The sequence below is a fragment of the Mesocricetus auratus genome, unplaced genomic scaffold, assembly GCF_017639785.1.
Source record: "Mesocricetus auratus isolate SY011 unplaced genomic scaffold, BCM_Maur_2.0 Super-Scaffold_100014, whole genome shotgun sequence".
Taxonomy (NCBI): Eukaryota; Metazoa; Chordata; class Mammalia; order Rodentia; family Cricetidae; genus Mesocricetus; species Mesocricetus auratus.
The window spans coordinates 19,806,374-19,829,331 of record NW_024429197.1 but is presented as its reverse complement, the minus strand read 5'-3'; the positions used below and the strand labels follow the sequence as shown (position 1 = coordinate 19,829,331).

The window sequence follows — 22,958 nt, the reverse complement described above, 5'->3', positions numbered from 1 at the left end:
CTCGCACTCCCTCCCGGCCCTGCCCGCCCGCTTCTCCCGCCCGGGACGCGCCTCGCTCCCGTAACCCAGTCCTGCGAGCTCCGCGTCTCCGCCGCCGCCTGCTCCCGCCTGGCCGGATCGCATCCGATCCCGAGCATGGAACCCGGACAGCCCCGGGAGGCCCGCGAACCCGGGCCAGGGGCAGAGACCACCGCGGCGCCGCGCTGGGAGGAGTCCAAGACTTTCTATGACAATCTCTCGCCCAAGAAGAAACCCAAATCGGTAAAAGCAGGGCTTGGGTTTGGGGAACACTGGAAGGGCCACTTTCAGGGAGGGGTCTCAAGCTCTCTGGAAAGGACTTTTGGCGCCCCTCCCGGAGGGGGACACTGCTCCTCCGCCCCAGAGTGTGCCCGACAGTTGGCTCAGGCTCCAGTTTATTTTGGGAGCTCTGCTCTGGTGGCGGTGTTTTTTTTTCCCCCATCCCGGGCTCAGGTTCCACGCCAGGATCCCCCTCCCCCATGCTGTCATCAGGGGCCTATCCCCTCCCAGCATTGGCATTGGCGGCCCCGACGCGCGGACCTCACTTGTTGGCAGAGCTGGTCAGCAATCCGGGCAGCAGCGCTCCGGGCTCAGTAACTCGACTCTGGAAACCTGGCTGCTCTCTGTGCTCTCAGGTCTTCAGGATCTGTGAGGCTAGCTCAGCTTCAAACCTGGGCGCTTGGGCTCTCACTGGAGACCCAGGCTCTGGGATCAGAGGTTTCGCTCTCCCTGCATGTTAAAGAAACTGAGGCTTGCTCCATGCTCAGCGCTTTGCTTCCAGGCTCTGAGCTCCCAACGCTGGGCTTTTACATCTCAGACATTGTTTCTGATTCATGGTGAGCATTAACATAACAGGAATCAGAGTGGTGGCATCAGCCCTTTGCAGCTTCACCCAGAGGCAAGAATTCCTCTTCCTCTATTGGACAAATCCATGATACCTCGGTCTAGTTCACGCCACCACCTAGTAGCTGTCCTTAAAGCATCCCACTGCTTCGCTCCAGTGATTTTACCCAGGAGGCCACTCTATCCACCGTCATCTCTAGGCCTTCAGTCATCCTGGTGACTGAGATACTAAGCTGTGCCTGCCTGTCTCGGGAGTTTGCTGTGTGCCCAGGAAGCTATAGAGATGGTGGATGCTCAGGTAAAAGGTCTCACACGGTACTGTGGGAGCACAGGGGAGGTGACTCCCACCAGGAAAGCTTTGGGGAAATGACATTTGAACTGATCTTAAAGCGTCAGTGGGTGTGGCCTCCGGGGCGGGGGAGGGGGAAGGAGGGACAAGAAGCAAGGGGCTCTCTTTGAAGCGGAGAGCTTTTTCAGAACCTGCACTGAGTGGGAAATGCAGGAGTGTTGTGAGAAGTCTTACAAGGAGCCAAAAGGGCTCCCATCCCAGGGACAGCCCTGACAGGGTGAAGGGGCCTGGACTTTATTTAGTGGGGTTGAGGCTTTCATACTGGGTTCTGTGGTGATCATTGTCACAGGAAGTCTTCGGATCCGTGAATCCAATTTATTTATTTTTCTTAAAAAAATACTTTAAGCCGGGCAGTGGTGGTGCACGCCTTTAATCCCAGCACTCGGGAGGCAGAGGCAGGTGGATATCTGTGAGTTCGAGACCAGCCTGGTCTACAAGAGCTAGTTCCAGGACAGCAGGACAGTCTCCAAAGCCACAAGAAATCCTGTCCACAAAAAAAAAAAACTTTAAATAACTGAAAAAAGCAGCTCTTGTCATTTTCAAGTATTTAGTGATGTGAATCAGGGCCTTCTCAGGACTGCAGAAACATAAAAATAAATTGGCTGGATACTGAGAGCAAGTCTGTGGCAGCAGCGCCCTAGCTACTTTCAGATGCATTGTTACCCAAACTGTTGAATTCATTGGTTAGCTTTGTAAATAATACATTCATGTAGATGGCTTGGTAGGAAGTAGACACCACATCTGAATTGTAAAATAACTTAAAGAAATTTTGTAGTTGGCTAATATTACATGTTGGGGTTCTGTCTAAGACTTCTTTTGACTAAAAGGTCAACCTACCTTTTAAAAATATGAAAATCATAATGGGATTGTTGCAGGATCCTTTTTTTTAAAGCAGGGATTATCTTGTTTCCACTTTCATTTTATAAAGATGATGCTGGGCTGTTTATCAGGTGGATTGGGAAGGCTGGGTGTGGCTGCTGTCCTGCCAGTGAGGTAGGCAAGCTGTGCTAATGTCCTGCCTGAGGGAAGGGGAGAGATGGAAGCTGGGAAGCAGGAGTGAATCTTCAGTGCTCAAAAGTCCATTTCCTCCCCACAAGCATCTGAGAACCAGACCGTGGTCAGTCATGGCCCCTTCATCAGTCCTTGAACCCTAGTCTGATTAGGTGACATTCCCAGTCCCTATTCCTTCCTGTCATAGCCCCTCTTCCCACAGGCTATTTTGGGGGTTGCAAGCCTTATGGGCCCACTGGGGCCTGGCCTGGGCTCATTTTAATTCCCAGGAAGTTGAGTAAAATACTTAACCTAGTGAAGGCCATCAGAGGCCCTGACCCAGAGCTATCCTATTCTCCTCTCACCAGGCATCCCTCCTGTGTCCTTCCAGAAATAGCAGTTTGTTTGGCTATGCTCCTATCTTGAGTGCAATAGACAGATTGCTGGTCTGAGGGGGAGCTCCTCGGGCAGGTCAGTGGCACTGGGCTACCCTCTGTTAATTCTTTACCTTCACCCCAAGGCCACAGTGAAATTGCTGAGAGCTGATAAGATCATGGTTCCCTACAGCTCAGCACTCGCAGGCTTAGCCCCTCAGTGATTCTGACCCAGTTCCCAGCCTGGAGTGAACATTCTGATTTTGGTGCACATCACAACATATGACTTGGGTGTTAAGAGACCTGTCAGGGGCAAGATGGGCAGTCTACAAGCTTCTCTGGGCTCTGGATAGAGCTTGTCACCATTTCTTCAGACACACCTGGAGGCTGGACAATCAACCTACAGGTGCTTGGCTCCTCCTCCTCATTTATGCTGCTTCAGAGTGACTTGAATAGGAGGCAGAGGCCTGTCCTGGGGACCATCACTCTTCAGGGGAAGAGTGCCCCACCATGAAACATCACGGGGACACAATGCTTCTCATCATTTCTCCCAAATATAGAAGGGGAAGCTGAGTTGTGTCCAGGGAAGTTGTTGAAGGAACAAAAGGTGGGTTTTCTGGGAGAATCATACCAGGGAGGCTGTTATGCGAAAAGAGGCAAAACTAAAGGCTAGAGACTTGAGAGCCTGTCTTGACTTTCTTGTGTGACCTAGAGTGACACCCTGACCCTCTCTAGCCCTATTTCCTCATCCATGAGAGGGAAGAAGACACTTCTAAGGCAAAGGCAATCAAGACATTTTTTTCTTGCAACAGCCAGGAGTAGGATCTGAGGGATTTGGGGTAATCCAGCTAATGGTGACCCAAGGTCCAGCAATCTGGCAGGGGCCGTGAGACAGAAAGTGAAGAACACGGCTTTGGCTGGCTGCATGGATGGAGCCAGATTCAGGGACTGCCTGAAGCAGATGGAAGGCAGTGGATTCTCCGCCTTTGCAGCAATGACAGTTCTAGCCCTAAAGCTCCCAAGTGCTGATGAGGCTGAGAAATGGCCCGGCCCCAAATGGGTATATGGACACACGGATGGTCAGAAACTGGCAAAGTTGGACTGAACCTCAGAGGAGAGGCACCTTTGCCACTATTGTCTTCCATTGGCCCTCCTGGTTGAAGTTAAAAGCCAAACACAAACTGTGGTCAGATATACAGCTTTGCAGAAATCTTTGGTTTTTCCATTCTTATTTTGAGGCTCTGAAGCTTCACTGGCTATTATCCACAAGAAAACTTCTTAAATTCATTAAAATTAAGTGAATTTAGGGACGAGGGATGGCTCAGTCGGTAAAGTGCCTGGGGTTTTCCAGCAGTGACTTCAAAGCCATGTGTGATGGTTGTGCATGAGTCAGTGGGTGGAGATGGATCTCTGGAGCTCAGGGCTCGCTGGCCAGGGTAGCCAGTCAGTGTGCTCCAGGCTTAGTGAGAGACCCTGTCTCAAAAAATACAGTGGAAGGCAACGGAGGAAGACGCTGACGTCCACTTCTGGGCTCCACACATGAACACGCACTCGCACATACACACATTTATTTTTTAAAGCAAGCAAAGTTAGATTTCAAATCTTCAGCATCATCTGTCACACTTGAAGTGACTGCACAACCACACAGCACAGTTCATAGAGCATTTCCATGAAGGCCCAGCTTCTAGAGCTGTCCAGGTCACAGAGAAGTGGTGGCCAGCCAAACACTCCCTACACACCCCTAGTCTGGGTTCCTCCAACTGCTGTCCATGGTGGCATGCTCCTCTCCCATTTCCTAAACGATGGCATGAATCTCTGTATGGAGAATGGGTCAGAAACTCCTGGGGGACAGAGATCAAACTTATCTTGCTTCTTAACATGCCTCCCAGCTTAGCCTCATTCAGTGCTACCAATCAACTGGAGCCCAGCAGTGAGTGGAAAAATCACCCACAAGATTATCATGAACAAGCCAGAGTTTTGGGTCCACTTATAAGTCTTGATTTCAATTTGAGGCCCTCTCTTCTCATCTGTAGAGGATCATGACCCTAGGACTGTCACAGTCACAGAAAAGCGGTGTCCATGACCTCCTTGAACACCCATATTCTGATCTTATCCAGAAATCAACCAGGGTCCAGCTGCTGTTCATGGTGGCATGCTCCTCACTCCATCTTATCCAAGTCAGATGTTTTGTTCCATTTGGGTTTCTGTATCAAAGTGCCACAGACTGAGCAACTTACACTGTCAACAAGAGAAAATTCTTTCTTGCAGCTTGGGAGCCTGGGGATCCAAAACTAAGGAGCCAGAAGCCTGGGGTCCTTTTTCTGATTTAAATATGGCAACTTGTAGCTATGTCCTCACATGGTGGAATAGTCAGGGCAAACTCTGATGATTTTTTTCTAAGGAAAGCCCTAGGCTGGGCGTTGGTGGCGCACACCTTTAATCCCAGCACTCGGGAGGCAGAGGCAGGCGGATCTCTGTGAGTTCGAGGTCAGCCTGGTCTACAGAGTGAGTTCCAGGACAGCCTCCAAAACCCTGTCTCAAAAAAAAAAAAAAAAGAAAGAAAGAAAGAAAGAAAGAAAGAAAGAAAAGGAAAAAAGAAAAGCCCTAACCACTTCCAAAGGCTCTACTCCTTAATATTCAGGACTATAGTTCAGCATGATATTTGGGGGGTACATTCAGATATAGCATTTGGGAAGAAGTGCTAAGACCCTCTCGTGAGGAGGCCCCTTTGAAATCCAGCCACTGCCTATTCTTCTGGCTTGTTTACACTCTCCTCTGCCCTGGCCTCTGCTCACTTCTGTGAAGGCTTTGAGTTTGTGCTCACCAATTCTTGTGGTTTCCCTTCAAGGCCTTCCTTCCTCAAAGGCCTTCTCTCCCCAGTGACTTCCCCTGAAAATAATCATCCAGACCTTGCTCTCACCTCTGTCACGTATTCCCATGGCCGTGCCTCTTCATCCTGTCCACCTGTCTCCCCCATCCCCCACCCATGCCCTGATGAGCTCTGAGGGCAGGAGCCATTTCTTCCTTCCAGAGCCCTTCCTCAGCAGTTTCCTCAGCAGACTCCATAGAGGAAGCCACTGGAGTGGAGACCCAGAGTGAGGGCACGCGTCAGCGAGACAGAAGGTGTGGGAAATAGTACGCCGAGCAAGCGAACATCGTGTTCAAAAGTCAGAGGGCAAGGGGAAGGTGTGTGGAGAACAAGAAAGGCGAGACTGAGCAAAGCGGGGAAGGGGAAGCAGGAAGGAAGCAGAGGTCTGTTATGAAGGACTTGGTCTGTGGGACAGGCCGTCTGCTTGACCCTACCCCTGATGAGGTGGGCTGCGATCATGTCTGCACTTTGGACAGACCCTCTCACAGTGTACGGGGTAGAGGTGATGATGGTCTGGGCTGTGGAAGAGAAGAAAGCGATCCCAAGCATGGGTGGCTTGGACGCTTAACCAGTGCGGAGGGGAGGTGGGGGGCTGGAGGTTTACTGCCTGGCTGCGGCTGGCTGCTCATGAAGAGTAATCTGGATGAGCGGATGGTGGTGCTGAGCACAGATGTGGAAAATGGGGGGGGGCTCAGCTTCGGGCACTGTAAGTTGGGTTGTCTCTGTTGGTTGACTGGGCAGTTAGATATGTGAGTCTGCAGCTCAGGAAGCAGATCCAGGCTAGAGATTAAAAAAATGTTTTTCTTATTACTGTGTTGCTGGGCACTAATGTCTTCCTGAGGGCAAGCAGTTCTTCTTTCATAAGGGAAACGTTTGGGCGTCATCTCAGTGCGGTCTTACTTTGGCAATATACATTGTGCTCATTTTTCCGTGCTGTCCCGGTGATCAACAATATTGCAAGCTCCCTGCGGCCAGCCCCTCCTCCCCATCACACTCCTAAATTAGGGGACAGTCCCCAGCAGAGTTCGGCCAGAGTCTGCCTCTGCCCAAGGCTGACTTCTTTGGAACAGAGCCTTGGCCTTCTCCACGTCCCTAGGTGTAGGAAGGGCTTGTACAGCGCGCCTGCCTCCGGGTGAGTCTGAGTAATGACCTGTCCCATTGTCCTCCTATAGCCAAAGCCTCAGAACGCAGTCACCATTGCCGTGTCCTCCAGAGCCTTGTTCCGCATGGACGAGGAGCAGAGGATCTACATGGAGCAGGGTGTAGAGGAGTATGTGCGCTACCAGCTGGAGCACGAGAACGAGCCCTTCAGCCCCGGGCCGGCCTTCCCCTTTGTGAAGGTGAGGGGGCAGCTCCCGAAGCAGCCCACACGATGCCTTTGCAAGATGGCAGAGGCAGCCCAGCCCCACAGCTAGAGGACAGAGCCTTGGTGCGAAGAGGCGGCCACCAGGCTCAGGACTGATGGAGCCCCAGAGTGGGTAACCGGCTTGAGGATCAGTCCGCCTTCATCCATCATTAGCGAAGTGCCTCTGAGCAGTTAGTGAATAACGGACACGGAGGTGGAAAATGGCATTAGAGGGCGGTGCGCACAGATCTCGTTCCAAAGCCTGTCCCTAGCCTCCCCTCTCCTTTCTCACCGAATCCCTGGCCACCCACTCCACTCATCAATCCCTGGGACTCTGAACTGGGCTTTGCGCTCTCCCTTCCAGGCCCTGGAGGCTGTGAACAAGAGACTTCGGGAGCTGTATCCCGATAGCGAGGATATTTTTGACATAGTCCTCATGACCAACAACCATGCTCAAGTGGGAGTCCGTCTCATCAATAGTATCAACCACTACGGTAGGCTGAGGAGGATGACCATGGGATACCAGTACCACACACGCCCCCTGGGGGAAGGCCACACTTCTGCAGGTTCAAGCTAGGTCAGGCCCTACAGCGGTCACACTAAACCCAGCGATGTTCTACTAACCTGGCATTGTATTGTATTTTTTTTTAACCTTGTCTTTTAAAACAAATACGTCTGGGGTTGTAGTCAGACTGGTAGAATGCTTGCCTAGTAGGCAGAAAGGCCTGGGCTCAATCTCCAACACTGCATAAAAACTAGGTGTGGTGTTACATCTAAAACCTTCACTCAGGAGACAGGGGCAGGACGATCAGGAATTCAAAGTCTTCGTTGGCCACATAGTGAGTTCAAGGTCCACCTGAGATACATGAGAGCCTGTTTTAAAACAGACAGACAGGCAGACAAGGAGCTGAGGAGCATGGCTTAATTGATAGAGTGTTTGCCTGGCATGCATGAAGTCCTTGGTTAGATCTCCAACACTGCATTAAAAAACAACAAAAAGTCATAGTGACATACAAGCCTGTCACCCCAGCATGAGTGCCATCTGTGAAGGAGAGGCAGAAGACCAGTAGCAAATCTTCAGAAACATAGTGAGTTTAAGGCCAGTCCAGGCTACACATGACCCTGTCTTGAAAAAAAATTAAAAAACAAGACTATAATGCTGTGTGTGTGTGTGTGTGTGTGTGTGTGTGTGTGTGTGTGTGTGTGTGTGGCACGAACCTTTAATCCCAGCTTTTGGGAGGCAGAGGTAGGTTGATCTCTGAGTTCAAAGCCAGCTTGTTCTATAGAGTTCTATAGGGCTACATGGAGAAAAACCTTGTCTAGAAAAACAAAAGCCAACAAAAACCTGTAAGAATAAAACAAAAAAAACTGATTTGAAATGCTGCCAGGTTACAAGGTGTGGTCCATGGCCAATTTCTGGCCACCCACTGTTGATCAACATAACTGGCTCATAAAATTGGATATTTAATAACCAACTCTTGCAAGCCGGCACAAGCCAGCTGCATCCTACACTACACAGGCCTCACTCCCTGTGTTACAGAGAAAGGCGTTTACTGGCTCTGTCTGAGTTTCTCTAACTGTAGACTAGCAAGCTTCGTGAGGCTGATGGGAGGTCAGGGACTGTTCAGACTGAAAGGATGCTTCTCTTTTTGGTTCACTTATTATTATAAGTTCTAAGTCTCTCGGAGCAAGCTTCCAGCGAAGGGGACCATTGCCAGTTCCAGCATGACTCAGAACCACAGAGCAGGAAGGAAAATTGGACCCAGAGAGGCCAGAATCCAAGTCTTGGTGATCTCTCTTGGGTTTGTAATCTCTCTGGGCCAAATGTGCCTTTGTGCTTCTTTAGCAAGCTTTTGCTTATTCCTTGTTTTCATCTCTAACCATAGTTTCAGGAAATCTGAACACTCCCAGGCCCTCTTCTGGCCTCCACAGGCATCAGGTATGCACACGGTGCACAGACACACATGCAGGCAAAACACCCACACACATAACATTTCTTAAAAGGCAGAAACCAGGGCTGGAGAGATGGCTCAGTGGTTAAGAGCACTGGCTGCTCTTCCAGAAGACCCAGGTTCAATTCCCAGCACCCAGGTAGCCACTAGTAACTGTCTATAACTCCAGTTCCAGGGGATCTGACTCACTCATATACACATATATACAGGCAAAACACCAATGCACATAAGATAAAATAATCATAAAAAAGGAAAAATATTCAGCACCAATTCACCTGTCTTTATAAAAGCCTTACAAGATCTTGTTTCAAGCATCCCACAACCCATTTAAGGTGTTTAGTTTATTTTAAATTACTTAATTTTGATACATGATCTTATTATCTAGTCCAGGCTGGCCTCAGACTTGAAAGCCTCTCACTCTAACCTTCCCAGCACTGGAATTTCAGACACATGCCACCCTTTCTTCTTTCTTTTGAGAGAGGGTATCTCTGTTTAACTCCAGCTGCCTAGAACTTGCAGAGTTCTGCCTGTCTTTGCCTCCTGAGTTCTGGGATTAAAAACATGTGCCACTACACCTGGCTTCACTACCTTTGTAAATTTCTTTTAACCTGTGTGCGTGTGCGTTTGAGGGTGATTTGAAGGTCAGAAGAACCATCAGATTCTTTGCAGCTGGAGTCACAGACAGTTGTGAGCTGCCACATGGGTCCTGGGAACTGAACTCGGGTCCTTTGGAAGAACAGCCAGTGATTTTAACCACTGAGCTATCTCTCCAGCTCCTTCACTACTTTAAACTGTGTTTATTTATTTATTTTGGATGCTGGGAAATGAAACCAGGGCCTCTGTAGGCTATGTGTGTGCTCAACCTTTAAACTACACCCTTAGTCTCCAGTTGGCATTTATGTTATAATACTGATTTTAAATTTCTGAGTGTGAGGGTGAGGTTAACAATATTTAAGCACAGGTGCTGAGCAATCAGAACAGGCAGCGCTCTGTGCTTGAGCAGGGCCCCGGGAGACCTCTGTGGGGTCAGGCATTAACCTTGCCTATTGTGGACTGTGGGGACAACAGTCCTGTAGAAGGCACTTGGTGGTGACTGAGGATAGCAGCCACTTGTCAGCCAGCAACCGATTCACAGCTTTTGCTGCCATGGGAACAAGCTACCCAGGATGGACTCTGATTGGCTCAGCTAGGTCCAGAGTCTGCCCCTATTCAATCAGCTGTGACCAGGGAGACAGGGTCTGAGTAGGAGGGGTGCTGTGAGCCAGATGCTTTCTCCGGATGTGTGATCGTTTCATTCCCTCGAGAAAAGATGCAGGGAAAATGCTAGGCTGAAACAGAGGGTCAGTCTGCTGCCACACCACTCAGATCCAAGATGACTCACACTAGGCACAGAGAGACCATTCTGGGGCCTGAAGTTTGACCCTGGCCTCATCTGGGGACTCTACCTCCACAGACCTGTTCATCGAGCGATTCTGCATGACAGGTGGCAACAGCCCCATCTGCTACCTCAAGGCCTATCACACCAACCTCTACCTGTCGGCTGATGCGGAAAAAGTTCGAGAAGCCATTGATGAGGGTAAGTCAGAATGAGGAGAACACTTCCCCAGACATAAAGGGATCCCAGTGGGGAGAAGCCTGGTCCTGAAGCTCTGAGCAAGTGCTGGGGTTGCCAAGGTAACTGCAAGGGGATACATTCCTATGATCTGTCTTATAAAGTGAAAAGAAAGCCCTACCTAATCCTCCTTACCAACTCCTGCCCCACAGTGTACTTTCATCAGCATCACCTAGCCCTCTGTTTCCATAGAAACTTTCCTTACAGCCCAGAAAGCTACTGCTTTCCAAGATTCCTCTGGGATGATAGGAGTTCTGATTCCTGTGTGATCAGGAAACTTCTATCCATTGTTGAGTGAAGCCTTCGAGCCAGCCAGAGAAAGGGTCCAGACCTTTTACCCCTCTGGAGGCCACATCGTGACTCCCTGTGTTTCTCCTTCCCAGAATCCTCCTCGACTCCTAGTCCCACCTATCTTGCTTCCCTATTGGCCAACAGTGCTTTATTGACATATACACAGGACTTCCCCATCAATCCTTCACTGGGCCAATGAGAAAGACGCCAGGTTCATATTTAGCCCAGCCGGGGTGGTAGGCTTTCAGAAATGGTCATCTGGGCTGGCTAGTGCTATGGTGAGATTAGGGGACTCCTGATTATGAAAAGTGCATTTCCTGTTCCCCTTTCAAGGGGCAGTTTGGGGTGACAGACATGGTCTCAGTCCTCCCAACAGGAGTCCACGGAGGAGGGAAGACTGACTGCCCATTTGCCTGGATGTGTACTCAGGCCAGACACTCAGGGTTCCTCTGTCAACTGTCCTCTTTTCCTTTCCTCGTTGTCCCTCTGCAGGTGAGACTTTCTCTAATCAGGGTCCAGAGGGCATTTCCTTAGACACATCACATCCTTTGTTTGAGGTTTGGGAACTAACTAACCTATAAGTGTGCCTCTGTGCATGTGGAATTTGACTTTTGGTCTCAGGACTGTGGTTAGATGGATGTCCTGTTCAGAGCAGGGGGCTTCTGGGTCATCTTGACATTGGGTTGACAGAGCTGAGAAGATATACAGCCTGATACTCAGGATTGCTCCTACTCTGGGTATCCTTAGGCTAGTGAAGCCGCTGTCAGACCTGTACTGCTAGCTCTTGCCAGAGCTCTGTGGAAGTCTGCCTCCGTGATCTTGGATTCCCAAGGAGCAGGGTAGAAGAGGCCTTTAGGGAGATGATGACTATTGAGGGGGATTCAGCTTTAACCTGGAACCTCGGTCCCTGACCAGAGTCCTTGCACCCCAGAGGAACATCGGTTGCAGAAAGTCTATATACATTTTCACAAGTAGTTTATGATGTCTCCCAGGACCAAGCAATGTTATCTCACAGTCTGAACTAACGTGACAGCAGTGTACCTGGGTGCTTGGTGGCTGAAGACAGGGTGTCCACACCTGCCTATCCCTACTGCAGCCTAAGGGCTCAGCCTCATACAGACCTGGAAGAACCTTAATTTCACTTGGCCCAGAGAAAGTATGTAACTTGGAACCAATAGTGAAGGAGTAGCTGCACCTTAAGATGTGCTTCCCTGTCTGCTATAGGTTCATCTGGGTGAAGAACTCCAAATAGAACAGGGTCACAGGAGTCCTGTGCTGCCAGCCAAGACTGTTGTTTGGCTGGTCCGCACCAGTGTGGTCTTAAGTGTTAAAGTATTGGAATTTCCTCATGCTGGCTGATAGATAGCTCTCCAGTGTCCTCCTGCCCAGGGACACCCCCCAGAGCTCCCCACAAAGATGATATTAACGAGATAGCCTTTAGACCTTGATGGGGACCCTCAAAGTGATGCCACAGAGCTATAGCTGCTGCACGTTCTTATAGCCAGTACTCACGGACTGCCGATTTTAAAATGCCCTCAATTGAGTCCTTGTCTGACTTGCCGGGGAAACTGGAGGAACAAGGGCAGAATGAGATACCTTCTGCTGTGCCCTCACAGACAACGCTTACCTCTCTCTGCGCAGGGATTGCAGCAGCCACCATCTTCAGCCCCAGCAGGGACGTGGTTGTGTCCCAGAATCAGCTCCGCGTGGCCTTCGATGGGGACGCGGTACTCTTCTCCGATGAGTCAGAGCGCATAGTCAAGGCCCATGGGCTGGACAGATTCTTCGAGCATGAGAAGGCCCATGAGAACAAACCTTTGGCACAGGTGCTGCACATTCCCAGAACCCCTGCGGAGCCCCTCATTCCCCAGAACCTGGCCTGGCTTCAACCCCCAGCTCAGGGCCAAACCCAGGCTAAGACCACACCCCCACCAGGTCCTTTTACCAAGACTCCACCCTCCACCCCGTCTCTCTCTTAGGTTTTTCAAGACAGGGCTTCTCTGTGTAGATCTGCCTGCCTCTGCCTTCTGAGATCTGAACCCCTTTCTCACTTGGCCCCAGGGTCCTTTCAGTGACTCCGCCCCTTCACTGAGTCCCACCCTCATGCAGTATCATTTCCCACCTCTTGGGAACTCTGAAGTCTCCCCAAGCATCTCTCTGAAGCCTCCCCTGCCTCCCTGCTTTGTTCCTCCAAATCCCTAAAAATCGGAGCCACACCCCCCAATCCACCTTCCTTTCCCTGTCACCCTCAGCTCTTCCCTTAAAATCCCCTTGAGTGAGCGCCCATCCCTCCAGAAGCCCGTTTCCTTCACTGGGAGACAAGAAGAATTCTCTAGTGTACCGGTGTGGGGAGCTGGGGCTGTGCCTTGATTAAGTGGCTCCCGGAGCCTCACCTACCCTCATACTCAATGGCTCCCCGAGAAGAGCATGTGTCTTGGAGCTTGTCAGATATTTCCTGTGGGTGGAGCAATGGGATTCTGCAGCCCTGCTGGGAACTCCAGTTTGAGCTTTTATAGAAATCTAGGTGCCCAGGGCAGGACACTTTTCCCACTAAGTGGTTGATAGAGAGCCAGAGGAATACTGTTTACCCCAGGTTACGTTAGGAAATCCCCCAAGCCTAGCAGCCCACTTTCCTTGTTTCCAGTTGCTTTGAAAATGAGCTACATTCTACATCATCCAGTTCTTTGTTCACATACCGGCAGCACCTCCATTGCTGTGGACACGTTCCCTGACCCTAGAGTGCTTGAGCCCAGCGCCCTGAGCCACATGTGTCTGTCTGTCCACAGGCAAGCTCATATTCAGTAGGTACACACTGGCCTGTCTGGCCCAGATATTCACATAGAGAGTACATTCTGTCTGGCAGGCTCCCGTGCCATCATTACTAGCTAGTTTAAATTCCTTCTTTTCTAATGAACACAGACAACCACACTTACAGGACAGATTGCTGAAGGAGACACGGATGGATAAGCCTAGCAACAGTTGCCTGGTTATGGTTATGCTGGCACAGCCCTAATCACATTAAGACAGACCCCAGATGCCGGGCGTTGGTAGTGCACACCTTTAATCCCAGCACTCGGGAGGCAGAGGCAGGCAGATCTTTGTGAGTTCAAGGCCAGCCTTTGTGAGTTCAAAGCCAGCCTGGTCTACAGAGTGAGTTCCAGGACAGCCTCCAGAACAATTCAGAGAAACCCTATCTTGAAAAACAAACAAACAAAAAACAAACAAACCAAACAAAAGACAGACCCCAGACTACAGGTATCTACAACCCTGTATGTTGTTAGCCAAAAAGGCAGAGCAAAACTACCAAAAGATTTAGGGATTTCCCAATAGCCAGTCACTGGTGCTGTAGGATGAGAGGGCAGATGTTTAAGAGAGGGGATCTTACAGTGTCTCCTTAATTCCATAGGGCCCCCTGAAAGGCTTTCTGGAAGCTCTGGGTAGACTGCAGAAGAAATTCTACTCCAAAGGCTTGCGGCTGGAGTGCCCGATTCGCACTTACTTGGTGACAGCGCGTAGCGCAGCCAGTTCTGGGGCCCGGGCCCTCAAGACCCTGCGAAGCTGGGGCCTGGAGACCGACGAGGCCTTATTCCTAGCCGGAGCACCCAAGGGCCCCCTTCTTGAGAAGATCCGCCCACACATCTTCTTTGATGATCAGATGTTCCATGTGGCCGGGGCTCAGGAGATGGGCACAGTGGCCGCCCATGTGCCTTACGGTGTGGCCCAGACACCCCGGAGGGTGGCTGCTGCAAAGCAGACTCCAAGTTCCCAGTAGCAGAGTCACCTTGCTCCAGGCTTCCTGTCACACTTCTGAACCTCATCTGGTGAACTTTCCTGGGTCCTCACTGTCCACGCTCCTGCATGCTGCCCTCTTCCCTCTGCTTAGGTACTGTAAGGAACTTAGGAAGACCAGGCCAGCATTCTCGCAGTCCCTGCTGGGCAAACATTGCCGTGATCCTGGCTAGGAAAGCGGGCTCTGCAGGGTAGCTTAGATGTCGTGGGGAAATTGGTGGGACTGAGAGTGACATGGCCGGAGAAGCCAGGGCGCCAAAGGCTTGGGATAAAACTGTGTGAGAGAGAAGGTGGATTTGGCATCCAAAGCAGACCTGTCATGGACTGCGTGACTTAAGTCCCTTTTTTTCATAAGCCTCAGTTTATCCCCCTCTTTTAGGTGGTTTCCAAGCCATCCTTTAGTCAAGGCTTGGTTTTACAGGATTATGCCCTAAATGAGTCATCCTGTGCGGGGGCTGCCAGTACCTATGGCACCTGTGTGGATTACAAGATGACACTCTGTCTAGGTGAATGAATGACAAAAGTGACGGCCCTTCCTCTGGCCTGAGCCTGAACACAGGCTAGATTCCAGCCCCTTGCCCCTCAGCACTGAGGCATCAAATGGGAACTATGCACAGTACTACACAGCGGCCCTGCCTGCATCTTGCCCTGTTTGGAAACTGCCGCACAGGGTGACCTGTTGCTTCCTGTGATTTGCTAACCTGAGTCATGGACTGTCTGCTGCCAGGTGGGAGGTTCGTGGAAACAAATGAGGGGAGGAATGTAGCTCACATGCTAATTCTCCTCTAGCCAGCCGGGGGCACTGCAGGCTCTTCCTGGAGTGGGCTTTAGTGGCTTACCTGCTCTGGGTTTCCTTTGCCTTCAGTTTTTAAGCAAAGTCCAGTAATTCTGCCCGCCAACCTCCTCACCTCAGCCCTGGGTGTACTAGTCACTGCCACCTGTCAGGGCGTAAGGAAGGTCTCCCAGCAGCGAAAGAGAACTCTACCCCCAAATATGGAGAAAGCACGGGCTCTAAAGTGAGTGGTTGTCCAGGCGGAGTCTGAGGGCAGGCTGCTGCAGAGAGGCGTGGGAGGTGTCAGGTCTGATCAGATCTGAGACAAAGACGCTAAGGACGTGATGGCTCAGAGAAGGATGTGCTGAACGTGCCTGATGCTGCTGTGGAGAGGGAAAGCCAGTCAGAGTCACCCTGGAAGAGAGGAGCTGTCACTGGGATGCTGTGCAAAGGATTCTGGGAAGAGCTGATCTCCCTGAGAGGTACCAGTGATTGCTCCACCTTTGCCTGAATCCATGCAGCCCTTTCTTCTCCACAGTGAGTGAAGGTCCACTTCCTCCCTTGCTAAGCAGCCCTGGCGCTCAGGGGAAGGGTGGAAGAGTGGATGGTCGGTCCCCTAGGAAGAAGGGGCAAGCAGACATTATTGCCTGGCTCCCACAGGGATCCCAGCAATGAGGAGACCTGGAAGCATCATAGGAGGGCCAGGAGAAGAGCCTGGAGATGGGGCGAAGGTCAACTGGAGACTCTAACCTCTGTCTTTCTAGGCATTTGACTCAGGATCTGAAGGAGTACATGTTCTGGGCAGTGTGTCTCGGGGTAACAGCTGAAGGAAGGAGGACAGAGAAGGCTCAGGAGTTCCTGGAAACAAGCACCAGCCTGGGCCAAACGAAAACCATGAGACTGAGCGTGCATCTGTGTCTGCAGCGTGAGGACACTGCTCCTGGAAGGCAGCGACGCACATGAGGTAGACACGGTCGCTTTATTGAGTCATTGGCATTATCGCACTGGGAGGGCACAGTCATTTTCACCATCATAGCCAGGACCCTTCCGGCCAGCAGGAGGCCTCAGGGTAGAACAAAGTCTGTAAGGGGCTTCCTTCACTGGGTCTCCACGCCTGGCCAGAGATGCTGTGTGACCTAAGAACAGCTGCAAGGAAATGAGGAGTCTGTCTTCACTGGACCACCCAGGAGCCTTCTGCCATGATGCCATAGTCACCCCCTTGAAGGATGTCCTCCCTGGGGCTCACAGTCGGTGATCACATGCTTGTAAGGATATGTAGTGTCCTTAGGCAGCCCAGTCCGAAAAGGCCTGTGTACTGTGAAGACAGCACCAGATGTTGCCAAATTTGGATGCTGGGATGCATGAGGTCTAATGTTCAGGGCCTGGTCCTGCATACTGCAAACCCTTTCAGGTTTCTCAGGAAACAGGGATGGTACCATGCCAGAAGCAAGAAGATAAGGTGCAGTAAAAAGCTGTGGATGTCACTGGAGACACCATGAATAGATAGATGCAGACAGCCTGCACAGTGCAGAAAGGTCTAAATTCTATTATTGAAACCAAACATGAGCATCTCAAGCCTGGACAAAGGCTTTTGGAGCTGGAATAAAAGGCCAGAAGTCCTGGAGGCAGGCTCCAGCTTCAGCCAGCCAGTTCTCCTGATGGACTCCAGGGCTGAAGAGGAGCCTGGCAGCACGCAGCATTGTTTATTGTGTTACCAGGAGATTAAAAAACCAGCTGACCATCAGAGCCCCAGGCCCAGCCTCAGACTACAGCGCTGGGGTAGAAGAGCCAACCGTGCCCAGAACACTGGCCCCCTAGGCCTGGCAGAACACTCCTCCTAGGAAGTGCTTGCTTGCCAACAGAGTCCCAGGCCCCGTGGGACTGCTACTCAGCAGAACAGTAGCTCTGGTTGTTACTACATGGAGACTGCTAAGGTTACTACAGAACTCCCTTCGGGGGAGGGAAATGTGACTGGACATCTGGCTGAGTCAATAGAGTGCTTGCTTATGAATATAAAAGCCTGGCTTCAACTCAACAGCATTTCACAAGCTAGGTATGGTGGTGCACACCTATAATTCCAGCACCCCTGAGATGGAGGCAGGAGGAGTCAGAAGGCCAAGGTCGTCCTCAGATGGGTAACCAGACCAAGGCACAGTCTGTGCTACACCAGACCCCATCACAAAAAGAAAAGGGCAAACCCTCCCTCCCCTACATGACGGCACAACTACACCAGTGGGAATGTAGCAGAATATGCTAAAAGAAAACAGAAGCTAGCAAGAAGTTCATATCCAAGACAGACCCGATGTTACACCTCAGTTCAATTGGTGTGCAAAGCCACGATCAGAATATCAAAGCCCCTCCATAGCATGTGGTGAATAGCCCTTCCCCAAGTCCCTGGGTGTCCCTTGGTAACCTCAGATGCCCTGGCCCTCTTCTGGGAATGCGGCACCTTCCTGTGATCTTCAGCCTGCTTGAGGATACAGTACTGTGGCTTGTGTCTGCTCTCTTGAGGTGACTGCTGGGACTGTGGAGACACCAGGGTCTGCCCCCTGCCTCTTGAGGCGTCCTGGAAATACTGACTAACTTGCTCAAAGTCACCCAGCTAGTAGGTGGTAGTGCTGGGACATCTGTCTGATGCTGGGGCCTGGATGTCCATACAGTGGCAAGAGAAGCTCCAGTCTGAGGTGTTCAGGGAAAGAACTCACTGGAAGCTGACCCGTTGAAAAGCTGGCACGCATTTCAGCAGACACATTTTGGTTAGAGCATCCTGACTAACAGTGACTTAAATTAGATCATGTGCAGTCCTACTACACCACAGCAAGCTGTGTGAAGCTCAGTTTGCAGATCTTTGAGTTGAGCTAATAAAGGGTTTAGCCATCTGAAGACTCTGAGACCAAACTGGATCCATTGCCTGCTGTCATGAAGAAGCATCTGTGGTTTTAACCTGCATGCCCACTGGTTCATAGATGCACCACAGCAGCAGAAATTAAAGGTATCAACAGAAACCCCAAAGCCAAAAGAATACTTTCTATCTGACCCTCTAATAGGGAATGTCTGCTGACCCCTGGGTCAAGACAAACACTGCTGGACCACTGGGACAAACAAGGTTGCATCATCCTAAACATTTAAGGACAGAAGTTGGCTCCACTGCTAAGGGGAAGAGATGGGGACTCAATGACTGTCTAACCCTTTCCTGACACTCAAGGATTTACAATTCCAAGTACTGTCATTTGCAATTTGGCTGATGCATAAATTTGACACGAGTCAAACTGAATTTGCCCTCTCAAGCTGAAGGGTAGGGACCAGGAAGGACAGGACTTGGCTACAGGTAGCTTTGCTGGCCCTCCAGCCCCCATCTCTACAGCTGTAGTCTCGGCTCCCCATTGGCCTCAGGGGTGAGCCTGATGCATGCTGGTAAGCGGATGGCTGTGAAACATGGGCTTTGAACAAAGTGAAGTGTCCAGTGTTGACTCCAGCAGCTCAGATCTAGTGAGCCATCCTCATGCACTCTCTGAAAACAAGTTCTCAAGGGTCCCCAGGACGCTTTGGCTCAGAAGATACTGATGGAGTGAAAAGTGCGATTCCACTAGAAGGTGGACGGTTTCCCCAAATACGAGATATAAGCAGCCAAGCCACCCTTACAATGGAAGTTTTCAGAATCCACTAAAACATGGCAAACTATCTCACCTACTGTCACCATCCCATCATGATACTATCCTTACAAAACCCAGACTTGACTTCAGATTCTTCATACAGCATTTCAGGTAGCCTGCCCCAGCTGGAGGTGGCACGGAAGATGGAACCTGGTTTACTAACTGCCTGTGTGGATCGGACCATTGCTTTCTAGCAAGCAGGCATGGTCCTTACGTTACTTCTCTGATGCTGTGGTGCAACTCCAAGGATGCCAGTTTCTCACCTGTTTCCAGCAGAAACTGTTGATGAGGATGAGGAGGGGGACCATTGGCCCCAAGGCTGGTAGCTTTGCGGGACCTGAGACAATGCCCTGGATTATGTCTTTAATGCAAGGTGTAGAAACCTCTCTTGCCAGTAGGTGGCACTGCAGACTGGCACTCAGCTGTGCCTGTAGTTCATGGTTTGCTTTTCTCTCCTTCCATGCTACAGTGACCAAAAAGGACTTCAGGTGCTCTGACAATGTTTGTGAAACATCTCTGTATGATGAGCTGATGGCTCTCACCGAAAACCACTGTGATGGTGTGTATGGAGAAACACCCATGACTGTGTGAGTCTGTGTTTATGGGTGTGAGTGATGGCCCAGACTTCTCTGCTGCTGACTGTATGTGTGCACACATATATGTATGTCTGTGTCTCTGTGTGTATCACACACACTTGCAAGCTTGGAGTGTGTACAGATGGCTGTCCCTGTTATTTGAGGATCCTGGGCCCCACAGGCTGATGGCCAGCATCACTCCTCGGAATTGGTCCTAGCTACCCTCATCATCTCACGGGCATGGCCCTAGCTATTCCCAGCATCTCACGGGCATTGCATGTGCCTTGCCCGAGTGCCACGGAGGCCAGACCTCCGTCTTTCAGTTTTCTGCTTCTGTTCCACTTCCGTTGCTTCTGAACTCTCTGTCCCCTGCCCCTGTGGCTCTGCAGCTATAGGGAGGAAGTGTAGAACAGACCCTGCCTGACTTGATCTCCACGCATAACTTCCCTTCTCTAACAGAGCCAGGGTTAATGTGGTCTCATTAGGAGCTATGCTACGGCCACAGCTAGGCAAGCTGACTTCCTTCCAGGCCTCCTGTTCTTGCCAGACATGATTTACCTTTGCTCTTGACTGGGAAGTGTCTCTCTGATGGGACACACCCCAACAAACCCAGAGGCTTTAGAGACAGAATCATCTTTACAAAGTTAAGAGCTTCCATAACGCAACCCAAAACCCTGCAGTCTCACACTTCTGGCCAAGACTGAATATGCCCTCATTGCTCAGCCACTAAGTTAGGGCAGAGACTTGAGGCTAGACTTGTAGCTGACACTGATGAGAAAATTGCCAAGGACATTGCAAACACACTGTGTGGATCAGGGTTCATAAATCCTATGTCTACAGGAGCCACACAGGAAGCAGATAGGAGCAAGGGGCACCAGGCTAGACCTTGAGAAGGGAAATGGCCTCCAGGGTCCTGTGTACCACTGCCACATAGGAATTTGGGCTGTTGGGGGTCTGATGCTCCACTGTGTTTTTCCTTTTTTCTGAGAAGCTAGAAATCTGAACTTTAAAATATTGGCAACTATTTCAAATTTAGAAAACACTGTTCAGGCCAAAGGAAGCGTGTCTTGTTGGCTAAATCCAGCCCTCCAATCTCCAGTTTGCTTCTGCTGGCCCCAGCCCAGTGAATTGGGACTTTTAGACTCAAATACTCTAAAAACCACAGCTTGGGTCTCTCTCTCTCTTTCTCTCTCTCTCTCTCTTCGGTTTTTCGACACAGAGTTTCTCTGTGGCTTTGGAGCTGTCCTGGAACTTGCTCTGTAGACCAGGCTGGTCCTGAACTCACAGAGATCCACCTGCCTCTGTCTCCCGAGTGCTGGGATTAAAGGCGTGCACCACCACCGCCTGGGTCACAGTTTGGGTCTTTATGAGACCTTGGAAAAAGTGTAGAACATCCCCTGTGTGTTTTTAAGGCTTGGGAACATTCTGGGCATGGAAGTGCACACCTGTTATCCCAGCACTGGAAGCTGAGATTGGAGGATACTAAATTCAAGGCCAGCCTGGGTCCTACCTATTGAGACCCTATCAAAAAGCAAAACAAAACAAAATAAGAACCTGAGTGTCAAAGGTATGGTAGTGCACACCTTTAATCCCAGCACTTGGGAGGCAGAGGCAGGCAGATCTCTGTGAGTTCAAGGCCAGTCTGATCTATAGAGCAAGTTCCAGGACAGTCAAAGCTGTTTCAAAACAAAACACCCTGAATGAATGGGCACAAACTTCATTCTTAAATTAGCACACCTATAACCTTAACTTCCCACTTCCTCTTTCAATAGTGTCTGAGTATTCCCTATTTAGAGCAAGATCAAGAAGGAAGGCCTCACATATCAACAGTGTGCTGGCCCGCCTAGTAGTAGCCCTCTGCTTACCTCTATTCTCTGCTGCCCTGGGCTGCTTCACCTGACCCTGCTGGCTTGCCATTTGGCATAAACCCCCAAGTGCCTCCTTGGAGAGCTAGAGCATGTGCTCCTTTGTCTGTGTGGCCCCTTATCTGGCACGAGAATGAGCACACGCCTCAGCGCTTCTCCACTGCCTACTTTCAGCACATCAGCGGCTCCTGCTCCGTCCACCCGTTTCCTGGTCACATGATGGAGGGTGCTACATGCTTATTACTGTGAGTCCTTCCCCTCATGCTCGTCCTATGCCTTGAACTACAAGGGCTTCTGCTTCTTAAAAGCCATCCAAATAAATAGCCATTCAAACGTATTTATATTGTCTTGTTTTCTTCTTCGTTTTTTTGTTTGTTTGTTTGTTTGTTTGTTTTTAAGTTCCTTACAAATGAGTCCAGAAGCTGGAATAAGCCCTAAAAAATCTGGTCGTAGCCAGGCTGTGGTGGTGCACACCTTTAGTCCCAGCACTCAGGAGGCAGACAGACTGATCTCCGTGAGTTCAAGGTCAGCCTGGTCTACAGAGCAAGTTCCAGAACAGCTAGGGCTGTTACACAGAGAAACCCTGTCTCAACAAACAAACAAATGAATAAATAAATAAAAAGGAATAAAGAAAGAAAAAGGAAAGGGGCACGGGGGTGCAAGTCCTGCAGCAGCTTGTCAAGTTTCTGCCATAGCACTGTGGGGCCTGCCTGGTTCTAGGAGTTACTCCAGTTTTCCGAGTCACTCTGGAATTGGAGATACAGGTAGTTGTGAGATGCATGTGGGTGCTGGGAATTAACCGTGGGTTGTCTGGAGGAAGGTCCTTCACTGCTGAGCTATCTCTCTGCCCCTTTCTTTTCCTTTCTATTCTTTATCCCAAAGCCTAGTCATAGGCTGGGTCACTACGCCTTTAATCCTTGCACTGGCAGGTGGATCTTTGTGAGTTTGAGGCCAGCCCTGTCTACATAGCAGAGTCAAGGGCAGTCAGAGCTATAGGAGACTCTGGGCATGCTTTCCTTGATGCTCCCATCTATTCCCACTCTCACTGAAGCTCCCCTTACCTTCTCACCATGAGGCTGTTTATAAATGGCACAGTTTTCAGTTTTCTGTTTTCCCCTTCTACCTTCTCCCAGCAGTTAGCAGTTGCCTGGATTTACAGCTCATTTTCCCTGCTGTCTTTCTCTTAGATCCTAATAAAATTGTCCTCAAGCTTCAGAGAGAGGGCCGGAGCTCTTGCTTGCCATTTAGCTCAGGCAAGCCTCAAACACAAAATCCTTCTGCATCAAATCTCTCAAGTTCTGGAATTTCAGGAATGTATCACCAAACCTGGCTCAAAATTCAGTGATGCTGAAGTCTTTGTAGACCCCTCTTTCATGAGGGGAGACTCTGGGGTGGATGGTAGACTGAGGCCCCTGAAAGTCAGGCTTCTCTGTGTCAGCCTGAAAGATCTGGAACATCCAGGAGGCAAGCCTCTAGACACAGCTGTGAGGGATCGTCTAGTCTCTGCACAGACTTATGAGGAATTAGTTACTGAGCTGAGGTGGGCAGACCCACACTAAAAGTGGATAGCACCATTCCCTAGGCTTGGGTACTAGACTGTATGGGAAGAAATGAAGGGGCTGGAGACACAGCTCCAGGGTTAAGAGCACTGTCTGCTCTGC

At 50.4% G+C, this 22,958-nt stretch overlaps 1 protein-coding gene across 2 annotated transcripts; it reads left to right on the top strand.

Moving 5' to 3' along the window:
- Positions 1-25: 25 nt before the first annotated feature.
- Nt5c1a (5'-nucleotidase, cytosolic IA) lies at positions 26-20,993 on the top strand. 2 transcript variants are annotated; one of them, XR_005881272.1, is made up of 7 exons: positions 26-261; positions 6,616-6,783; positions 7,153-7,282; positions 10,194-10,316; positions 12,285-12,469; positions 14,050-15,686; positions 15,969-20,993. XR_005881272.1 is itself a non-coding variant. In XM_040756719.1 (6 exons), exons 1-6 carry the CDS (start codon positions 136-138, stop codon positions 14,413-14,415), a joined length of 1,098 nt encoding a protein of 365 aa, XP_040612653.1. In that variant the 5' UTR covers positions 26-135; the 3' UTR covers positions 14,416-20,993. The 2 variants fall into 2 exon arrangements, 1 of the variants encoding a protein (XP_040612653.1); XM_040756719.1 differs by having other exon boundaries at positions 14,050-20,993.
- The last annotated feature ends 1,965 nt before the right edge of the window (positions 20,994-22,958 follow it).